Source organism: Cydia strobilella, chromosome Z, assembly GCF_947568885.1.
Source record: "Cydia strobilella chromosome Z, ilCydStro3.1, whole genome shotgun sequence".
Taxonomy (NCBI): domain Eukaryota; kingdom Metazoa; phylum Arthropoda; class Insecta; order Lepidoptera; family Tortricidae; genus Cydia; species Cydia strobilella.
The window spans coordinates 54467824-54490105 of record NC_086068.1 but is presented as its reverse complement, the minus strand read 5'-3'; the positions used below and the strand labels follow the sequence as shown (position 1 = coordinate 54490105).

The 22282-nt window shown below is 37.4% G+C and overlaps 1 protein-coding gene across 5 annotated transcripts in view; it reads left to right on the top strand.

Annotated features, from left to right (window-relative positions):
• The window catches only part of LOC134755153 (GTPase-activating Rap/Ran-GAP domain-like protein 3), a 125813-nt gene that overhangs the window by 69423 nt on the left and 34108 nt on the right, over nt 1-22282 (top strand). For 3 of the 5 annotated variants that reach the window (XM_063691648.1, XM_063691646.1, XM_063691644.1), the window contains 11 exons: nt 2462-2545; nt 7175-7256; nt 13194-13300; nt 13713-13859; nt 15271-15397; nt 16073-16171; nt 17193-17296; nt 19135-19240; nt 19545-19684; nt 20912-21034; nt 21391-21556. In XM_063691648.1, coding sequence (XP_063547718.1) covers nt 2462-2545; nt 7175-7256; nt 13194-13300; nt 13713-13859; nt 15271-15397; nt 16073-16171; nt 17193-17296; nt 19135-19240; nt 19545-19684; nt 20912-21034; nt 21391-21556 — 1285 coding nt within the window. The remainder of the gene's footprint in view (nt 1-2461; nt 2546-7174; nt 7257-13193; nt 13301-13712; nt 13860-15270; nt 15398-16072; nt 16172-17192; nt 17297-19134; nt 19241-19544; nt 19685-20911; nt 21035-21390; nt 21557-22282) is intronic. The other 2 variants (XM_063691649.1, XM_063691647.1) reach the window with 1 other exon arrangement.

Sequence of the window (22282 nt, the reverse complement as noted above, 5' to 3'; positions counted from 1 at the left end):
TTGTATTTTTTATAAATACTTACTTAATGCCAATTTCGAACATTAGTTTGACTTCCTGCCTACATACTAAACTAGATGGTTCTAATATTTTTTTAAATAGGTACTAGCAGGTTTTTTTATTATATTGCTAACCCGCAACGTAAAAAAAGTAGCTATTTAAAGTGCTATATAAAATACTTTACTTTGATAAGAAGCGTGAATACTCTTAATACCTATTGCAAGCAAAAACTACCTGCTCAAGAAAGGAGTTTCTAAACCGTTTATTGAATTTCGACTCTATGACCCACGGAATAAGGTTAAATATGACAGAAACTCGTCATGAATCTTTTGTCTATTCATTTGTAGCTGGCGTTCGTTCCTTCGCTACTATCGTCAAGGACGTGTCCGGAGCCACGGATAAATAAGATACGTATCTTCGAATACCCGTTTATCCGTGTACACGGGTCTTAACTACACGTTTCTTAATTAAACGTGTGGAACGGGCCAGAAAACCGTTTACGTATTATTCGGAAACGGGTATTCGAAACGTGTAAACGAAACACGGATTCGACCGCGAGCCCTAATTCGAACCTAGGACCATCGGCTTCACAGGCAGGGTCACTACCCACTAGGCCAGACTGGTCGTCGATACTTAAATCCCACCTTGAAAATAGACTATCTACTTGACACGGTTCTCCTTGCTATGATTATTTATTTTAAATTCATTCGAACTATTTACGATCAACCTCGCACGCTTGGGGATCCGGTGAAAAGTTGAAATATGATGTGGATTTGTAGTAGCTTAATTTCACCTTGAGCTTTTATTAGAGCTTCACGTGGAATTCACGAACACAAGCTCCGCTAATATTATTAATATTGTTTGTTTTACCATTAAACATCAATATTTACCTATTTTATTTTTCAATCCCGTCAGTGGCCAAAATGTATACAGATAGTGGCCTAGCCACGATCACAATCGTTCACAAAAAAAGAAAGGAAACACTTCGATATCAGTCCGATTGAGACAGCGTTTCGTTTCTCAGCTAATGATTGACATCTTGGTCCCCAGTGCAGAGTAATCTTGAAATTAGCCCTGCCGTCGCGCGCTTGATATCGGCCCTGCGGCAGGTAGTTAATAATCGCTTAAATACGACAGTAACGGGTGATTTACCACACCAATAAACCCAACGATCATTCCTGCCCTCGGGCTTTTCATTTGGCACAAATTATTGCGCGCACGGTAGGCACATAACGCACGAGAATAGCTATTTACAGTACATATGGTGCTACATTCTCGCACTAGTGCGTAAAGTGCACTTTTTGTGCATATGTCGAAAGTTTAAAGGGCCATATGTACTGTAAAACGTTGTACGATACACGTGCGAATAGGTAATTCGCAACTCGTGTCGATTGAAAACACTCCCTGCGGTCGTGTTTTAATTTATCGCCACTCGATTCGAATTTCCTCTTTTCCGCACGTATCGTAAATAACTATTATGCAACAAGTGCGGAAAGTGTATGATTTCCGACGAGTGGAATTTTATTCACGAGCGAGTGTAAAAAGGAATTGCTATTACCACCAAAAGGGTACTTATTGTAGTTTGTCAAGAAGATACTATTTCCATAAAGCTTTAATTTTAAATCAACCTTATGGACAACCGACAATGTGGTACCTTTTAGTTGAAAACGTCACAAATGTTGACTATTTACAAATAAAGTTTAATAAGGTTTTTTCTTTTAAATAAAAAAATCTTATTCCTTTTTAACTTTGGTAATTTTCTTTTTGTCGTTTTGGGATTATGGAAATTCTAATCGCTTTTACTCTCGGGTACAATAAATAAATACCTAATCTCACGACAAACGACGCACGAGAATAGATTTACAGTCCTTGTGCCCCAATTACGTGTGAGCTTAAGAAATCCAACGACGGCCATTATTTTTCCTTTACAAAAGGCGCTGTAGGTACTTTCAAAGCACCTTTGAACAAATTTATTGTGTTATACATATAATTATAACAACTCCTTAACGTCGGATATATTCAATTTATACAAGTATATCAAAATGGGACACTCGCTTGTTTTATGTCGTGACATCATGTGTCAATGTTTACGTACAGTTTATAAAAAAAGCTGGCCAAGTGCGAGTCGGATTCGCCCACCGAGGGTTCCGTACTTTTTAGTATTTGTTGTTATAGCGGCAACAGAAATTCATCATCTGTGAAAGTTTCAAATGTTCTATCTCGGTTCATTGAGTTACAGCCTGTGTGACAGCGGAGTCTTAATAATAGGGTCCCGTTTTTACCCTTTGGGTACGGAACCCTAATAAATTGATATGTCAGAATATAACGATATGTCATTACATGTCACAACATTAGTTTACATTATAATATATGTTTATAGGCGAAGGTCTTCCTTGAAAGTAAAGTAGACCAAACTTATTATTTGATTGAGTCCTCCTGAATTTATTGGTTTCCTTGTTGCAGCTCGCCGGACCCAGCGACGGACCCGACTCCTACGTCAGACGTTACCGCCTGGAAAATGGCAATTCACTCGGAGAAAAAGATGAGGTAAGCAAAACATTCAATTACTTGGACCATAATGTCTCGGCTCGGGTTTCCAACCCCTTTATTGATAAAACGGAACCAGCTTCAATTAATTAATTTACTCTTTATTCCCTTTATTACAAATACACAAGTCAAAATGACAAATTCATAGCTGATAGTGCATTTATGAATAACGCTATATTGCCCATCATGGCCAATATATATATATATATATATATACATAGTATAGATGAGCCTCTGTAGCATTACCACGACTTCCTTAGCAGTGTCTAACTGACATATTCGATAACGTCTGCGTAACTTTAAACTCGCACTAATATGCAAGTACGAGCGAGATGCATAAAATGTAAGTTACGCTCACGCTAGCGAATATGTCAAACTGGTGGTAGCCGTACTAATGTTTCGACAGGCAGTAATTAGCGATTTTTAATTCATGCGCGAGTTTGCTCTGAAAAAACTACCTACTCGTCGACAGTACCAGTCAGCGATCAACGATTAATGTTGTACGTTAACGAGATCTACTTACCTACATCTAAAAGTACCTACAGCTTAGTTCTTGTGGTAAAAAATACTCAATTAGGAGGCTACTCGCGTTTTCACCGCTAGTCGGACATGTGTCATTTTCTTTGTGGAGCCTTGCGAATGCTATTATGTGTGTCTTTATTGAATTAATAGTTCAACGCCTCACGACTGATTAAATCAGGACCAAAAGTATCAATTTAGATTAAAACAAATGTTTAAATTAACTTTAATTGGTACTTTATTTCGTCATCAAACTGGTTTTGAACGAAAGTGCATGGTATTAAGCATCGATTATCCAAAGAACATCACTTGTGCTTCACTACTTTTTATGGACTGGACTACAAACGTAGCTGATCTTTTTTTATAGTCTAAAACTAATATAAACGTAACTTTTCTTCTGAATCTTCACTATAAGAATCGGGACTTCTAAATGTAATTAATAAGTCTAGATCAAACACATTTTATAAAAAGGTATTTTTTGTGGAAAATACAATAAAAGTAAACAACTCTCGTACAGCCATTAGGTATATCGGAGCGACCAAGGTTCTTGCAATTTCTACGAGAAATAGAACGCAGCTCAGCTTTAACTTTGGGATTGAAGTATCTAAGTTTTACTTACTATAAAACTTAACCAACGTAACCAACCCTTAACCATTCCGTAATTAACCAGAATATCCTCTTAGCAACCGCCTGATTTAAGTGGTAGACATATGGACGCACAAAGCCAAATAAAAGTTCCGTAGGTTGCTTAACGTAGGTATACACCTACGTTAAGCAAACAAATGACGCCCGCAGTTCCGCCGAAGGAAATAAATATATTAATCTCGAAGATTTGATCAAATCACGAGTGAGGCACTAAATTGAACGTTATTGCGTCACTATTACCCGACATTAATTCTGCTGGTAGTTTTTAAAACAATTTACGTTCAGCCTTTATCGATTTAGGCGGTTTGTATTATCGTATTCAGTAAACCACTGGCATGAGTATGCGTTTGATACAAAGTTGTACGCCTGGAATTTACGAGCGTTAGGGTCACATCTAAGCAATATAGATGCTGAAGAATTGTTTGACATGATGCCATCGACCGCTTTCTATCACCGCACCGCTCGCCGTCGGCAGGGTGTTCATCCTCACACCCTAGAACCTAAATGGTCGCGTACTGTGCGGTTTAAAAGGAATTTCCTCCCGCGGACGCTTCGGCTGTGGAATGAGCTCCCTGCCGAGGTTTTCCCGAGGGGCTACAGTATGGGGTTCTTCACAAAAGGAGTGTATAGGTTTTTAAAGGGTCGGCAACGCGCATATAATATCTCTGGTATTGCAGGGGTCCATATTTCCCTTAGACAAAATGCAGCTCGATGCTGACAGATGTGATTCCACCCTAAACTGGCAACATTTATGCAATAGACACTTGCTCGACCACGAGCCTTTTAAACGGTGTGCTAGAACTGCTAGATTAGACTTTTAAAATTATAATTTTTAAGGCCCTATCTCGAAAACCTAACCTTGTCTACTTCTTTGATTTACTGTATAAAGAATTAAGCACCAAAATTTTCGTAATTAACATATCTACAAGTCTAAAATCATAACTCCACGTACCTACCTTACTTTGGTTTTGCCATCTTAATCGAGTGAAAATTAGTTCGGAATTTCGGATGCCTGCAATTTTCAGAAGATAGTGTTAAGGATGACTCTCGCTAAGCGCCGGAAGCTCCGGCTTGTCCCCGGCCCGGTCTAGCCTTAGTCATCCTTTATGGCGCCCCCTAACTGGCAGTTATATATAACATCGTGTGCAGAAACAACACTATAGTATAGATAGGATAGTGTCATATTATGTTATCCCTGTCACACAATGTTAAATAGTCAGACAAGCTAAGTTAGCAGCGATTTTGATAGCCCAGACGGCGCAAGTGTTATTTTAAAAGTCAAATATCTATGAAATTATGACGTTTACTGACTTTAACTTATAAAAATGAAACTTAATGATTAAGCTTTGTCCATGCAATTACTATATAGTTCTAATTAAGAGTGGGTAGCCTTATATAATGCTGTTAGCTTTTATTAGAGGCTATAATATAATGATTTGAAAAAAAAAACTAACAGAGAGTGCAATTAATTTTAGAAAAAAATTCATATGGCAATGTATTGCCTACATAGTCATCACTTGTGCCAGTTGTGACCTCGCGTCAGTAACGTCGACGTTTAGAATAAAATCAAATTACTCACATACATTCCATGCTGAATTATTTTATATCGAAAAATAAACATCGTGAATTTTTAGGAATACATATGAATATGACAGTTAATTCATTTGAGTATATACTAACTAGGTACTGAAATGATTGATTGTAATGAAACTTTGCACATACTATTTATATCTAGTCCTGTTATTAGTTTATAAAGCTCCAGCTTATAAAACAAACGAAATAGACACATACCTATAAATATATAAATAAGGCACCACTTTTAAATTTATTCTAAGCTTAAACGAAATAGAGCTTAACAAACTTAAATTCGCTGTATTTTTTTAACAATGGTATCTGAAGCTAACTTATATTTAAATTATATATTTACATAAACTAATTACAGGACTAGATATATACCTTATTCTATTGTAAGTACAAAGTTTTAGAAAAGTTTCAGAGCAATCTAGCTAGTCGTTTTAAAATGAGAGCTTAACTACGTTTGTATGGAGAACCGAGATTGCTGGGAACTCTTAAGAATGATATTGGTAAATTATTGGAATGAAATGAAATAAATAATTTAATAATTTTTAAGAAAAATAACCGATTCAATGGGGGATACCGTTGAAAGGTTACTTATTGTTGATGGTGCACTCCAGACAATGAAATGAAAAAGACAGCATCTTTTGCCTAACTAAAAGAAGGTAAAACCACCCACTTTTCTAGTAGCATTTTGATTCTGTAAGTGTCACAGTTCTAACCTAACCTAAGCCAATGTTTTGATAGCATTTCGTTTCTGTAAGGGTCACAGTTCTAACCTAACCTAAGCCACTTTTCTGATAGCAGTTCGGTTCTGTGAGCATCGCAGTTCAAAAAAAAAGTCCAGGTCCATGTTTGGGTCTGAGTACATAACGAAGAGAATAAATCGCCAAACGTGAACTATGTGTCGTTGAAGAGTTCCATTCTGATCATTATCATCAGTTCCATTTCATCAAATGTTACTTTTTTATGTAAATGCTGGATTTGTTGATGAAAATACAAAAATCACTATATGTATGCCTTTGACATTTGAGGAGTTTCCTCGGTTCCTTATAGATCCCATCATCAGAACTGGAGCTTGACAAAAAAGTGTCTTGAAAACTTAACTTGCTTAACAAACATAAAAAAGAAGACAAATCGCCAAACGTGAACTATGCGTCGTTAAAGAGTTCATTCTGATATTTCTGATCATCATCAGCAGCTCCACTTTATCAAATGTGCACTTTTTTAAATGGAAATGTTGGATTTGTTGATGAAAATATAAAAATCACTATTGTATGCCTTTCACATTTGAGGAGTACCTTCGATTCCTCATGGATTCCATCATCAGAACTCGAGCTTGACAAAAATGTGTCTTGAAAACCTAACTTGCTTAACAAACATAACGAAGAGGACATATCGCCAAACGTGAACTATGCGTCATTGAAGAGTTCCGCTCTGATCATCATCAGCAGTTCCACTTCATCAAATGTCACTTTTTTAAATGTAAATGCTTGATTTGTTGATGAAAATACTAAAATCACTATATGTATGCCTTTAACATTTGAGGAGTTCCCTCGATTCATCAGAACTGCATTTTGATAAAAACGGGACCAATCTGTTTGTATATACTTACAATCAAAAAAAGAATTATCATAATCGGTCCAGAAATGACGGAGTTATGGAGTAACAAACATTAAACAAAAAAAACATACAACCGAATTGAGAACCTCCTCCTTTTGAAATCTTGAAGTCTGTTAAAAATATGAACGAACCGAAGGAACATTGCTCATATCATTCTTAATGGCCGTGGATGGTCTCTAATGTCTCTATGTACGAGTATGTTACACATTTTCAAACAGATCACAACAATTTTAAACTCACTTTTTAGAGGAAATCTATTGTTTTCAGCTTTTTGGGCCTCACAACACTCCGGTTCTGGAAAACCCGGAGTTTCAAACTCGGTGGTACTTTAAGTACTTCCTGGGAAAAAGTGAGTATTTCAATCATCAATTTATTTAACCGTATGTTCACATTTAAGGATGACTCACGCTAGAAGCACAGGGCGGACACGTTATACAGTAAAAATCACTTGCGTTTCTATGTGTGAACGGCACATCTGTACACGCGTCATGCGTCATAGCGTGTGTAAGTTGCTTAAAAATAGTACTGAGCGGCCGGCAAACGGTCGTCAATCTGCTGTCGCGGGGTGAGGTAATTCGAGTCGGGGCGGGGGCGTCCGACACTTCAGTTTTCTATAGAAAGCGTCAGGTGATCACCGTCACCTGTCATAGAAAAAGAAGTGTCGGGCGCCCTGGCCCGGGCCCGGACCGTTCTAGAGTGAGTCATCCTTTAATCGAAATGGATCTTATTTGACTTTAGGAGCAAAGCTTCGTTCGAACCCGAAACTACTTCTAATATCCAACGTATGTAGTATTTTTAACATACTCGTAGCTTGGGGACGGTGACAGCTGTCATCTCATATTTTCATATTTATTTATTGCAACCATGGTATTATAGGTATTACAAAGTCTGGGTAGTTTGGTTTGGGATTAATAGTAAAATGCAATATGTCAATAATTTGATTCAATTTAACCTTATCTATAGGTACAATATTAACCAAATTTAAAATTTAAAATTAGTGCACAAAAATAGTGGTGCTACTAATCAGACGGGTCAGTAAATAAATCTTCTAGAGTGTAGTAGCATTTGTCAATCAAGTACGTTTTAAGTGTAGTCAAGAATGTTTTGTTACATTGTTCTGCTTTTATGGTGTTATCTATACTGTTGTATACTTTTATTGCCATGGCGTACGGACTTGAGCTGTATAATTTTAAATTAGAGCCCGTTATTGTTGCCAGGTTATTTTTAAATCGGGATTCATATCGTCGCGGCTGATCTTGGATATAGGTATACAGGTTTGGGTTTTTCCCTAACAATTCAATCTCAATGCAATTTTTCGTTTTAAGGTTATAAATTCTATGAAGATGGCAGCTGTCACCGTACCCATGCTATGTGAAAAATATTATGCAGTAGCACACACGAAAAGTTATGAAGACAAGTTTAATTCAGTTTTATAGTGCGCTAGTCTCATGACAATCGTGGTTATCGAACTCAAATTATCGTGAGACATATTTCAAAATATTTGGATAAGTACGGTTTTTACTCACTATTATTTTTAGTCACTTTTGGCGACATGTTTCGGATTCTTTGGGAATCCTTCCTCAGGCACGAGTGTCCGCGGCGGTTGTACGTCGCGCACTGCCCGCGCCGCCCGCCTCGTCGCTCGGTGCGCGCGCGCTGATAGGGCGGGGGCGGGGGGGGCGGAGCAGTCCGCAGATGGAGTCGTCAAGTGAAGGTCTGGTAGGGCGGCTGTATCGAACGAGGTCAAGCACACTGCACTCACTATGTCCCCGCGATCGTCACAACACACTTGCCGCTTGACCCTAGGTATTATAGGCTTCCATGCAGGTGGCAACATCTAGCCTCCGTCCTGATCTTACTCGTACCCCGATCCGATCGTACTTACTTATGTAAATATTTTGAATCGTGGTTATAATAATGCATAGAATGTTATCCATGTTAGTAAAACGTACCTACCTACTATTCTTGCTGACATTTCTATGTTTTATTGATTATACTATTGTTAAATAGCTATAAAAACGTAAACGTCAATGTAAATGTCGTAGAGTCGCCATCAGATATATCGGAGCGGTCGAGGTGCTCAAACATATCTAAACACGCACTCTAACGCCTTGACAATAGAAGCGTGTTAAGATATTTGTGAGCACCTTAACAGCTCTGATATATCTGATGGCGACTGTACCAGACTTAAGGCTCAATACAGGTCATTTCATTTCGGTCTCAACTCATAACAAGTGGTTTTTGTTCTCTTAAGGAAATACACGATTTTTTTCTCTACAAGAACCCTTGGAGCAAAACAGTATGGATAAACCTACGCCGTCCGCAGCGATGTTGACTGAATCCGTGTGACCTTTAACTTTATAATGCGAAAATATATTTTACGACGTCGTTACAATGTTCATGTAACGACGAGATAATACATAAGAGTTAAACGTATGGAAAATTCCATTTTACACGTTTAAATTAGATTTAAATAGAAATTAGAAATTAACTTTCTTTTATGATGTTGATGAAGTGTTGATGATACAATCAAGAAATTATAATTCAGTTTTAAAAAACACCTTTAGATTATTTTTATGTATTCAATCACATCGTATACATATGTCGCAGGCATTTTGTACAAACGGCGCCGTTTACAAACGGGCGGCGCCGTTATTCTAAAAGAAGGCAATTTGTAAAAAGTCGGCATTATGTAAAATATCCTTGACGGACCGGAACCTCCATAGCATATAGGTTTTTTAGCATTAGATATTATAAAAATACATATTGCAATCGGATACAGTTTAACTTTGGTCTTGTAAGTGAAAATACAGAACAATATTTTTTTGTTATATTATGTATAGATATCGCGTACAATTATTAATGTCCAAGTTTATACATCATAGAGGTATTTACTTATACTATCCACTTATGTCCCAAAGGATTTCCAAGTAACACTCGACGTCAAAAGCAATAGATTTTTAATATCTGTTTTTAACTTATTACCATCAGATTATCATGGAATAACGTGCAAAATACCCGTCAACACAGAAGAATATAAAAGATACTGCGAATAAATAAAATGATAACAGTAACAAAAATAGTTATTTGTTATACAAGGGTGCAAAGTTGTATTTTACCCGCGAGTGTGGAATTGAAACACGAGCACGCGAAAGGATTCTATAGTTGAACCACGAGCGAAGCGAGTGGTTCTAAAATAGAATCCTGAGCGTAGCAAGTGTTTCAACACACGAGAAGTAAAATACATTTGCACCCGTGTGTAACACAAAACTTTTCCTCTCACTATAGCGAGGAAAGTGCAACATCCACAGGCGTTAGATCATCTTCATCACTGGAATCACTTATTTTGTACGATATTATAACAGAAAACACTGGAAATTCTGATTTTTGCGTGAGTCGGTGAGAATTGTTTTTAAGTAAAAAATTTGTTGACAAATGACAATGTTGACATTTCTGTTCTGACCTGACGTATGAAATGTCAACGATGCGTTTTGAAATTGCATCGACTCAACTTGTGCGTTCAGAATTATATTTAACATCATTATAAAAAATCTAACTTTTCTTATGGAATTTTAAGGTTTATGACTTAAAATTATTAAATAAAGCTAAATTTGGTATTTTTTATTAGATTCTCAAACCATTTATTTAATGATAATTAATATCGAACGAACCATTTTTATGAGCGTTTTACGTTTTGTTATCTGTCAAGCTACTTAAACACGCTCCATTCAAGGTCAAATTACTTTCCCCACTAGTGGATAAAATGCGTTTTTCCCCGCTTGTTTTAAAGGATAAAAGACGGCTTTCCGAGCTAGTGAGGGGAAAAAATTTTTTTTCGTTACGAGCCCTTCCGCTCGAGAGAGCTCAAAGGCGACTTTCGGATTCAAAGGATTTTTCAACCGATTGGAATGAAACGAGGCTGTTTCAAAACTCTTCCTCAATACAAGATCATGTCCCTAAGCTCTGTGATATCGCGTTTTGGAGACAAAAGTTCGCATAAATTATGTTATGCAATTTTTTGAGTTCCGTAGCCAACATGGCTAAAATGAAACCCTTAGAATTTCATCATCTCCGTCTGTTCGTCCGTTTTTCCTAATTTACAGCCAATTTACTTGGGAACTAAAAGATATATTCGAAATTGGAACATAGGTGTATTTTGTAAGCCGATACTTAGTTTAGAAGTTACAAATAACTCTGTTATAAATGTGAACATCACAAAGTGCTAAAACCATGAAAAATGACCGATTAACCGCAAAATCAGTTCTGCAGTCCCACCCTCTTTATACAGCTCGATAATACATGTTTTTTTTTCTCTAAAATGTACAATTACATTTAAAAACACGCATTGTATGCAAATTATATCGGTGGACAAAGCTAGTATTTCGAGTGTGCCACCACTTAACTGAAGATCTTATATATTCTGAATGTAAAGTACAAAGGCTGGGTATTCTAAAACTTTAATATTATTCTTGCGTACAGCATACGATAAGAAGCAATAAGTATGTTCAGAGCATTGTTGAGAAACTTTTGGCATTGTTAACAACTCTTCACAAAGTTGTACTTTGAGTGGTAGTGGTGGTATATAATTTTGCATAAGATAAAAAAAAATAAACATTAAATAAAAATGTATATTCAAGAAAAAGCATTTTGAAAGTGCATTATTCATTTTTTTGATATTAGCGCCGGACTTATGCTCTCTATATTTCAAATCAATATCCGACGATTAGAGAAGTGGGTCAAAATCTATTCGCAACTCGCAAGATTGCAAAATTGTTTGATAACAGAGTGTGAGCTGTGGTAAAATTACTAAATGATTACCTTATGATTTAAGTCTGGAAGCAGGTCAATAGCTCTAACTTCCATTAAATTAAATCAATGTAAGACCTTTCTTTGGGTTATTTTCGGCCATTTTCCCAAGAAGAGACAAATTCAGAAATATGTTTATATAAATAAAAGTCTTAATTGAGATTTCACATGTCTACAATTTAATATTTGGCCTAAATAAGAATATGATTTTGATTGCTAATCGATATTGTAAAATTGCAACGTTGACTCATATAATTTATCCGTCTCTCAGATGGGCAGGCAAATGGATCACAGGGCCAACGCTTTGAGTAACAAATTTCGTATCGTCATTTGTTTTTGAAACTTCCTTTGTTACCGCCTACTGAGTTGTGTGCTTACGACAATAGATTTTGTTCCGCATTTTCCGTACAAAGCATTATGAGTGAATTGCAAAAAAGTGTACTTTCCAGAATCAGAAATGTCCTCAACATTAAAATATCTGTAAAATAAATAAATATTGCACATACAATTTATATTTTAAACACTCTTACATATAGTGTAACTCAAATGCTAACAGGAATTTTACATTTTTACAGTAAAAAACCTTTCTTTTAAGTATTAAAAAAAATAAAATTCTCCCATACAAAATGCCTATGTCCTCGCAACACTCCACTAAGTTGTAATAAAAAATTCATAACTTTTGTGTTAATTGGCTAAGCGTGTTTTTCTAAATAAAGTTTACACGTCAATGGAGAGAAAATGTGTTTTAGGGCCTGTTTCACAATGTCCAAGTAAAGTATTGGATAGCTAATTAACAAATAAATTAACTGCCAGATAAAATTTCCTACAAAAAAAGCACTTTATCCAGCAGATAAAGCTTATTTGGAGATTGTGAAACGCCAACGATGACTTTATTCGTCAGATAAGTGGCAAGTAGCTTATTCAGGACTTTACTTGGACATTGTGAAACAGGCCCTTAGTATTTTGTCGCAAAAAAATTGAAATTTGTATAGCAGTTAAAACTGATAAGCTAACCGTTTACTACTACGGTTTTCACATCGGCCTATAGATAAATTACTTGGCTATCGGCATGGTATTTGCGGATTCCTGAATTCGACGCCACTTTTATTTTACACGCGGTGAAACATATTGCGGCGTCGATTTTGGCTTCCTTTGTGTGACTTTGTGTGACGTAACACATTTTTTTTTTTTGTTTTACATTTTAGCATATTTTTGTGATTATTCCATTGTGTTACATACACTTTTTTTGCAAATCACTCTTATGTGGATTAGGCACCCTAATCGTTTTAAGCGAGCCCGAATAATATTTGGCATAATTTTGGCATGCCCTAATTTACATAACTTTAATTTTGTAACAAAAATGTACGTAATTGAAATTGGCAACCAGTAATCGGCAGCCATTTTGGTTCTGACTATCAAAAAAGATTACAGAGATATAATCAAGATAGAGATACTTAAGTAAGTATGTAAATGTTTTTAGTGCACCAGAACTACGTGGGCCTGGACTACGCCCGTGAGCCCTTCCTGCTGAGCGTCGTCCAAGAGAGCTCCGCCGGACTCATGCGGGCCATACTCTTCAACAAAAATGTAAGTATAACACTTGACCTAGAGTCCGACTAAGCTAACTTTGCACCTATTTGAAAAGAACAATGTGAGTGGCAGTGGCACGACATATTTTCATCGAAATATAACATTAATTATGACATTAACACACTTTGCTATTGCAAATTCCATACAGAGTTATCTTGGTCCGACTGTGCTTAATTATGCAAGGTCAATTTTAAGTCATAGACCAAAACCATTAATTTTTAATAAAATTCCCTAATTCTACAATCACAGTATATCGGTTGCCTGGCAACCTCACAGGTAAGTACTTTGTTTTCAATGACCGTAATAGGTAAACGACAAGTTTATTGAATTTTTATGTTTAACACGGAGCACTTATTTAAATCACAATCAAGCTCTTCAAATAACAATTAAAATTTATTTATGAATGCAGGGTGCTCAAAAGATCTACATCCCGCCGAGCGCCTGGAACACGGACCCCAAGACCGAAGTCCGCACACGGCCGACAGTCAAGCAGATCCTCGCTCAGTTCCCATGTATGGAACGGGTAGATAAGTTGCCGAGAGAGGTGAGCCGAGAGGTGGGCATCTTTTCACTTTCTTAAACTAACTGTTGTCCGTTAATTTAAACCTGACGAATGCCTCTGGACGCACTGTGGACGCGCTCGCTAGTTGTTTAAGTGCATTTCGTAGGCATTGCGCCAGCGCGCGAATGCCGCGCTAGCTGCGCGTTAACAGATCTGCGGTGGCGGCATGGTTGTATTTTTATCGCCTGTCACTATGCCTGTCACTTTCGCACTTACATACTTGTTCGAACGTGACAGGTATGGTGATACGCGATAAAAATGCGACCGTGCTCAGCCCACTGGACGCACCATGAGCTTTGGTGGTGATCGTAATGCCTTCCGCTACAGTGTGCTGCAGCTATATTTTATTTGACTCTGCTTATGTGGTCTTACGCAGTAATGTAAATATATCGTATACAATTAAGTACTTGGGCTACATACAACAAGCCACCAAGTGACCCTAAATAGAAAATCAAGAGCGGAATGAAGCCAGAAGGCATCCGAAGCTTAACCCACAGAATAAGTAATAGTATTATCATACAGAGCGGCCACGCACCGCCCCGCCCCGATTCGAATTACCTCGCCCCGCGACAGCAGATTGACGACCTTTTGCCAACCGCTCAGTACTGTTTTTAAGCAACTTACTCACACAATGACGCATGCCGCGTGTACAGCAGACGTGCCGTTCACACATAGAAACGCAAGTGATGGCTTAAACATATAAAGTTGATTTGGTATCTATTTTTAGGGTTCCGTAGCCAAATGGCAAAAAACGGGACCCTTATGGAGTCGTCATGTCTGTCTGTCTGTCTGTCCGTCCGTATGTCACAGCCACTTTTTTCCAAAACTATAAGAACTACACTGTTGAAACTTGGTAAATAGATGTATTCTGTGAACCGCATTAAGATTTTCACACAAAAATAGAAAAAAAAAAAAACAATAAATTTTGGGGGTTCCCCATAGGTACTTAGAACTGAAACTCAAAAAAAAAATTTTTTTCCTCAAACCCATACGTGTATACGTGTATATACGTGTCTATCTTTTGAGGTTTCTAATATCATTTTTTCTAAACTGAATAGTTTGCGGTAAAATGTGTACTCTACGGAACCCTCGGTGCGCGAGTCCGACTCGCACTTGGCCGGTTTTTTTATATTACTCGCAGTACGTCCTTGCACGTATAAATTACCGCAAGCATGATACAAAAGTTAAATATCAAATCTAAGAAACATTTTTAAAATTGAAATAGCACCTGGCAACGTGTCAAATGCAAATTGTGCTTGAGTCGGGCACACTACCGGGCTCTATGCAAACGCAAGGGTCGTGTGTCGTGTCGTATTAGGCCAGCGCTCGTTTTGTGCTCCTTATGTAGGAGTATAACCTATCTATAGTTATATAATATCATTGACTACCCAATATTTTTTATTAGATATCATGCGCCGAAGTTCAGAAGGACGTGCTGCTTCTAGAAGAGCAGGAGGGTTCCGTGAATTTCAAGATCGGGGTCATGTTCATGCGGCCGGGCCAACGGACCGACGACGAGATGCTCTCCAACGGTAAGTGACCAGTGGGGGTTGTCCATAACCTAATATCAAATCTCATCCATGTATTGCTATTTCCCGGCCTCTGCTATAATGTACTATTATGAGTAGGTAATGATAAAAAAGCAATTACAAGATTTGACGTTCGCGGAAAAATGCGCCTCGGATTAACAATCTAACCACTATTGAAAATATTTAAAAAAAAATAGTTAATTTAACTTTTTTTTGTGTATAAGTGATTTACAAAACAATATGCGAATTAAAACCTCTGTACACCTGCATAGAATTAAATCTTTTATAGATGTCAATATGTTAATATTTGATTTGGTTCCTGAATTTTTTCCTGTAATGTTATAATTATTTTTTATTTGGAGAAAATCATATAGGGTCCCGTGTGTGTAATGTGTATACGGACGACATCGATAACTTCCTAAGCATGGTGTACTCGGGTAATTACTAAAAGCATAATTCAATTATATTAATCCATTTTCGTACTTACCGGAAATTCTGCTACCTAAGAATTCCAAAAGAAAAAGAGTTTTGAAAATAACTGTTTCTGCCGGACGCTAATAAACGTAGTCGATCGAGTCAAGTCGATTAAATTACAATACAGCTGTTATTGGAAGCCGAAGGTGTCCGATAAAACGACACGGCTGAAAAAATATTCGTTAAAAATTCCATTGCTTCCAGAATTCGGCGACGTTGCGTTTGATCGATTCATCGAACTTCTGGGGGACAGGATTCGACTAAAAGGCTGGAATCGATTCAGAGGTGGACTCGATGTTAAAGGTAAGATTTCCAATGATTTAAGTGCGTATTGAAATTGTTTAAACATGGCTGGAAATTTAGCCTGTTTTAAGGTCAGTAAATGACACAAGTCCTATATGGTGTGCGGACTGTGCGGTAGAAATTAAACCTTGTTTAAAACCCAGTGTTACTTTTCACTCGTTTCCTTTAAACAAATGTAAGTTTCTGAAAATTTGTTAGAAGTGTGAAGGCTCTTGGCAACTGTCCCAAGTTTAATGTACGAGTAGGTATAACAAGCCTGTAGGTACATGACATTTGTTAGGAAACTGAATATTATAGGTACTTATATTAACCGAATAGAATGTTAGTAACCTAACATTCTATTCGGTTCTACCAAACATTGATTGAATAAGGTACTAAGGTGTAAAATGTAAGACAATTTCATGCTTCGAATTGGACAGCTAAACGAGATGGCGCTGTAAGGCTCCATACATTTTGCGGTAACTGATTCTCAAAAGTTGATGTTTGACAATTCAGTGACCACAAAAAATATGGCGCAGTACAGCGCCATCTGTTTTGGATGTCAAACTAAGGGGCACGTTTTTTCTTAGACTACTCTTTGGTGTACTTAACATAAATAAAAAGTTTTTTAGCTGCATTATATAATATAATTTGACGACCGGACTGGCCTAGTGGGTAGTAGCCCTGCCTGTGAAGCCGGTGGTCCTGGGTTCGAATCCCGGTAAGGGCATTTATTTGTGTGATGAGCACAGATATTTGTTCCTGAGTCATGGGTGTTTTCTGTGTATTTGTATATTATATATATCGTTATCTGAGTACCCATAACACAAGCCTCTCCTTGGGCTTAACGTGGGACTTAGTCAATCTGTGTAAGAATGTCCTATAATATTTATTTATTATTTATTTATTTATAATATAACATAAGCTACGTCACTGAGTAGGTAATGCTGCTCCAAGTTACGATTTGGCCGGTCCAAAATATAAATCTCCAGTGTCAACCGGTAACCAAGATAACATTTTGAACTATCCTGGTTGACTGCAGGTGACATGACGGGATTGCACTCCGTGTACACAATGCACCACGGACACGAGATCATGTTCCACGTGTCCACGCTGCTGCCGCACTCAAAGGACAACAAACAACAGGTCAGTTTGTTCTGTAGTCAAAGGGACGGGCTCTGTACGGGTTGTGACTAGATTGTCAAACGTTAGCGCTTGACGACAATGATGACCTATGTAGTTAGGTACTGCACAATTTACGGATTCGTACACTCGTACAGCTATTAAATTTACAACCTTAATATTTTTCACTATGCGTCTTAGTATTCTAAGCATTGCCTATTGTTTGAGTTTGTATACTAATTTTTTTAGGTATTTGTTTTAGTTTTGTAGGTAGTTTTAATTGTAGGTTACTTTTTATTGTAAGTTTAGAATTAATTTTGTTGTTTATGAGAAAACATTTTTATACATTTTCTAAAAATTGTTTTATCTATCGGGGAATTGAATAAAAGTAGGCAATTGAACGTCTCATGCATTTAGTTATTATAGTTATTTATTTATATATATATATACTGGAATGGGGCTAAATGTCGGAATATTTTCCTTATAAAAAAATATTAGACGCTAATGACATTTATTAAAGATGAAATCATCTAATCCTGCTCGGACATCCAGATATTAAATTAATGACTTAAGTCTGTCCATCCGACCCTCTCTCTGACCTTGCTGCCTCCGTTAATCTTTAAAATATACATTGTGTGTTGCCCGACACAGACATGTCACAGGCTTTCTTCTTTTTCGATCTTCAAAACTTTTTTTATTGGGTAGTCTACTTAGCTTACTTACCCTGTAATTATAAGAAATATTAAGAGGCCGGTGTCGATTTTAGTCGCAAAAATGTAAAATTGATAGATTTTGTCGGTGAAATTGTACACCTTTTTTTACCTAATTGAAATAACAAGTACTGGTTTCTATTAGCACGTCTTCTTATCTTACCTTTTATCAGATCAATCTTTTGAAAACAGACTCATTAAATTAGTAATGTTTGCTTTTCTGATGGACGTTTAGGTAAACGCGCGTAAAGCACTGATTTTGTCGCTCTTATTTGTAAATTTCGTAAAGTTTGGACGGCTAAACATGGTAATTTTGTATTACACATATCCTGTACTTGACGATTATCAGACTACATTTTTATTATTATGACTTTGAAGTAGTGTAAATGAAAGTTAGACGAAATCAATTTTCTCCAGAAATTACTTCAAAACAAGTGACAATTTCTCTGAAAATCGACTTAATTTAATAATAACCAACTTAATAACTTAATTTAAAATAGAAACCAATACTTGTTATTTAGATATGATGTAACAAAACGTGTATAATTTCAACGACTAAATCTATCAATTTTAAATTTTTGCTCCAAAATCGACTACGGCCTCTTAAAGAAGAGACGCTTTCCACATAGATTTTCGTACACACACCCGCCTATTGCTATCTCTATTGCACGCGCATAATTATATTGCTTTCTCGCTCGCACAGTGACATTGACAACCGGCATCATGGGCGGGACAGCAGTATATTTATGCGCGTGCAATAGAGATTGCAGCAGACGGGTTAATGTACGAAAATCTATGTGGAAAGCGTCTCTGAGCTCCGAGCTCTTCTGCTCGGCAATTTCTTGCGAGGCGCCTCATTGCGCGTGGACACGTAGGTAGTATCGCCATGTAATTTGTGCGCGTGTAAGTACTAAAATTCATCAGATGGGATATTAAATCTTTGTTAATATATATATAACTTAAAATTAAAATGAATATCGGCAAGGATTTACCAACTTACGTAACCAGTTGCCTCACAGTTCAATGGTTATCTCCATAATAACAACAACAAGAAACAAGGGACGATTCAGGGTCCCATCTTTTTGACTAAGATGGGACCAACCTCAAAAAAAATTGCATTTCGTGTAAAGTAACTTAAAATCTTTTTTGCAGTTGGAACGTAAACGCCACATCGGTAACGACATAGTGAACATAATATTCGTGGACGAGAGGGCCCACGAGACTTTCAACCCGCAGTTCATAAAGAGCCACTTTACACGTATCCTTTGTCGATCTAAAAACTCGGATCATACATTCAATGTATCTAATAGTGACGACGAAATAAAGTCACATGATTACGTACCAAAAGGTGGTTTTGAGAAATGATTAGCCAAACTACCTATACATTAGAAGATAAGATAAAAAAAGTAAAGATTAAAAAATCTGTACTAAGTACATGTATGTTTTTTTATCATAGGTACAAGAATTAATTAAGAGTTATGTAAGTTATCGTATTAAGCGTTTAATTTTTTTTTTATTAGAAAAACAATTGTACTATCAATAAAGTTCCTATAGCCGTGCAGATATCTTCGCCGTGGTGTCAGAGATCCCCGAGGGCTACAAGCTCAGCATTTTCAGCGACGACTGCGTGCCCCCGTTCGGGCCCTCGCTGCCGTGCCCCCCGATCTTCGTGGACCCCAACCTGTTCAGGGACTACCTGCTGGTTAGTTGTCACTGAAGGTTACAAGCTCAGCACCTTTATCAGGTTCAGCGACAAATACGTGATCTTCGAGAAAAAATATAACATCTAGCGGCCGAACATACAAGAAAAATTGGCAGTCAAATTTTTATTATCATTATTAGAAAATACCTATAGCTGATTTTGTCCTAAAATCAAGCAAGATCCACTTTCTTCCATTTAATATTGATTTAAATTTCATTGTCGGTAACAATTAGCACCTAGTAGTATTAGGATGATGAAACGCTAGACGTTATACATTTGGCGAGTGCCCTTGCCTGAAAGCTTACGGTATTGACTAATAATTAAGCCCTAGTTTTCTCATGATATAAGCATTTATTTCATAAAATTATAATAAATATAATTACAATATTATAAAATTAAAACTAACCTATTAAACCTAAACTGTATACACTTAGTATATAAAAACTTATTAATCACAAACTAGTCCCGTCAAAAATTTCCTTTTAAGTCCCGAACTGTTCCCTACCTGGCCCAAATGTTCCAAATATGCCAGCTGCGTTGCCACGCTGAATGGTTAAGGATATTTGTTGGACCAGGTAAGATCCAGCACGGGGGTCACAGCCTCTGTCCCTCAACCGACGCCCGATCTCCCTGACCAGCTTTTTGGCCTCGGCGCACCATGGCATGTAGTTTTCTCATTGAGATATATCCGCAAAATGTTCTGGTCTAGATAAATATGGTAAACAATGCTCAAAGTGACAGGTTTCCATGATCTAAATTTCCAGTTAATACATCTGATCTAACCTAATTAAAATGAAACCTATTTAGAACAAATTAAATTAGTTACCAAGAATCTTTAAATAAAGCTGTGACTCGTATTTGTGTTATTTGTTGTTTAGAAAGTTCAGTAAACTTTTGTAGCGGACTAAGCTTAAACATAAATCCATGTTTGCAAAATTGTTTAATAGACTTTGGATCTCCTGCCTAGTCTAATTTTACATAAAATTATTAATTACTAATAAGTTAAATTGAACACGGATTACATAACCGGTAGGTGCAGTAATTGCCAAATATTCTTTTTTTTTCTTTTGCAAAAATATTATTCAAAGTATTACCTGATTCAATCGCTTTTGAGTATATGTTTGCGAAACATCCTAATCAATATGAAAATCATCATAACATTTTCTTTTCTCTTATGGTTCTGTAAGTATATATCGATACATAGTTCATATGGGTGTTTTCTTGCAGGTAAAAATGATGAACGGCGAGAAGTCCGCGTTTCAAACGCCGATCTTCACGCAGAAGCGTCAGCGGACCCTCGACACCCTCATCAAAGACATATACACGGAGCACTGCACGGACCACAAAGTGGTAAGGATTTACAACTGTATGGGTTATAATTGTGGAAGGGATGCTATTCCCCAATTGTAAATATAATAGTTCACTGAACTTTGAGGTCCTGTCAAAGCTATATGATAATTTTATTCTTAGCTTACATACTAAGATTCTATCAATACAGGCTAACCGATATCGGATAAAAAGCAATTAATTAATTTCATACATTAATATGCGCTTTTCCTGCTCCGTAAGAGGCTATATTTGTCTTGAGTCACAAGGCTTATGTTCGGTTGACAAGTTACGCCGTGTAAGCGTCTTGTTTCAAACGCACGCAGCGTATGGCGAGATCACGGAGACACCTAGGCCTAAAACATGCATCTCATTCGCAGCCAATGCTATCCCGCCGCGCGCTGTCCGACGTGTGGTCGGGCAACAGTCAAAGCGCGGGCGCAGCACGCACGGAGCGGTTCCTGCACATCGGACAAGCTATCAAGCTGGACGCAGTGCTGCGGGGCGACGCTCCCACCAGCCTCGCCTCGTCGGGCCAGGTCCAACGTAAGTTCCATATAAATAGTCTTAATCGCGGGCCATTCCACTGTACAAGCTATAATAAGGACGCAGCAGTTCCTATTTTTTTTTGTTGACAGCTCGACTCAATAATGACAGGATAGAGCGTCCGACTCTTTCCATCGAGGATTGTCAAGTGGCGTTTGATTATACTCCTCCAGGTAGCCAGCATTCGGGGAAAAACTGGGATATGCAGTGGGGTAGTGACTGCCATTTTGAACGACATGTCAAGAATTGTAGCGTCTCAAGTTGGTTGTTCCTCACGCCTTAACATAAGCTGCACGGTGAGTCACACCTGGCACATTTGAGGCCGATGGTAAAATGCCATTACCGCAGACAAACCTTGCGACTCATGATTCCCCTATTCGTTGTTTGTGAAATTATTGACAGACCGTAAAGATATTCGTCAGCGGGTTTACATTGACGAACTATCTATTTACTTTACTTTACTATATTTGTTTTTACAGTAAAGGTCACCAAAGGTATGTAGACGCGCTGTGTCGCCGTTTACATATCTTATTCCTTCCCTCCGACCTGACCTTACCCTGGAAACGCAGACTCGTAAATCTTTTTTAAAAGGTCGGTAATACGCGTGACACACCCCTTTTAATCTAACAAATAGCTGTGCCCTTATCGGCTTTAGGCAGGTACAGAATGTTGAGCCGCGATTACGTCTCTTTCTTAGATATGTGTGTGTGATGTATCAAGTGATAG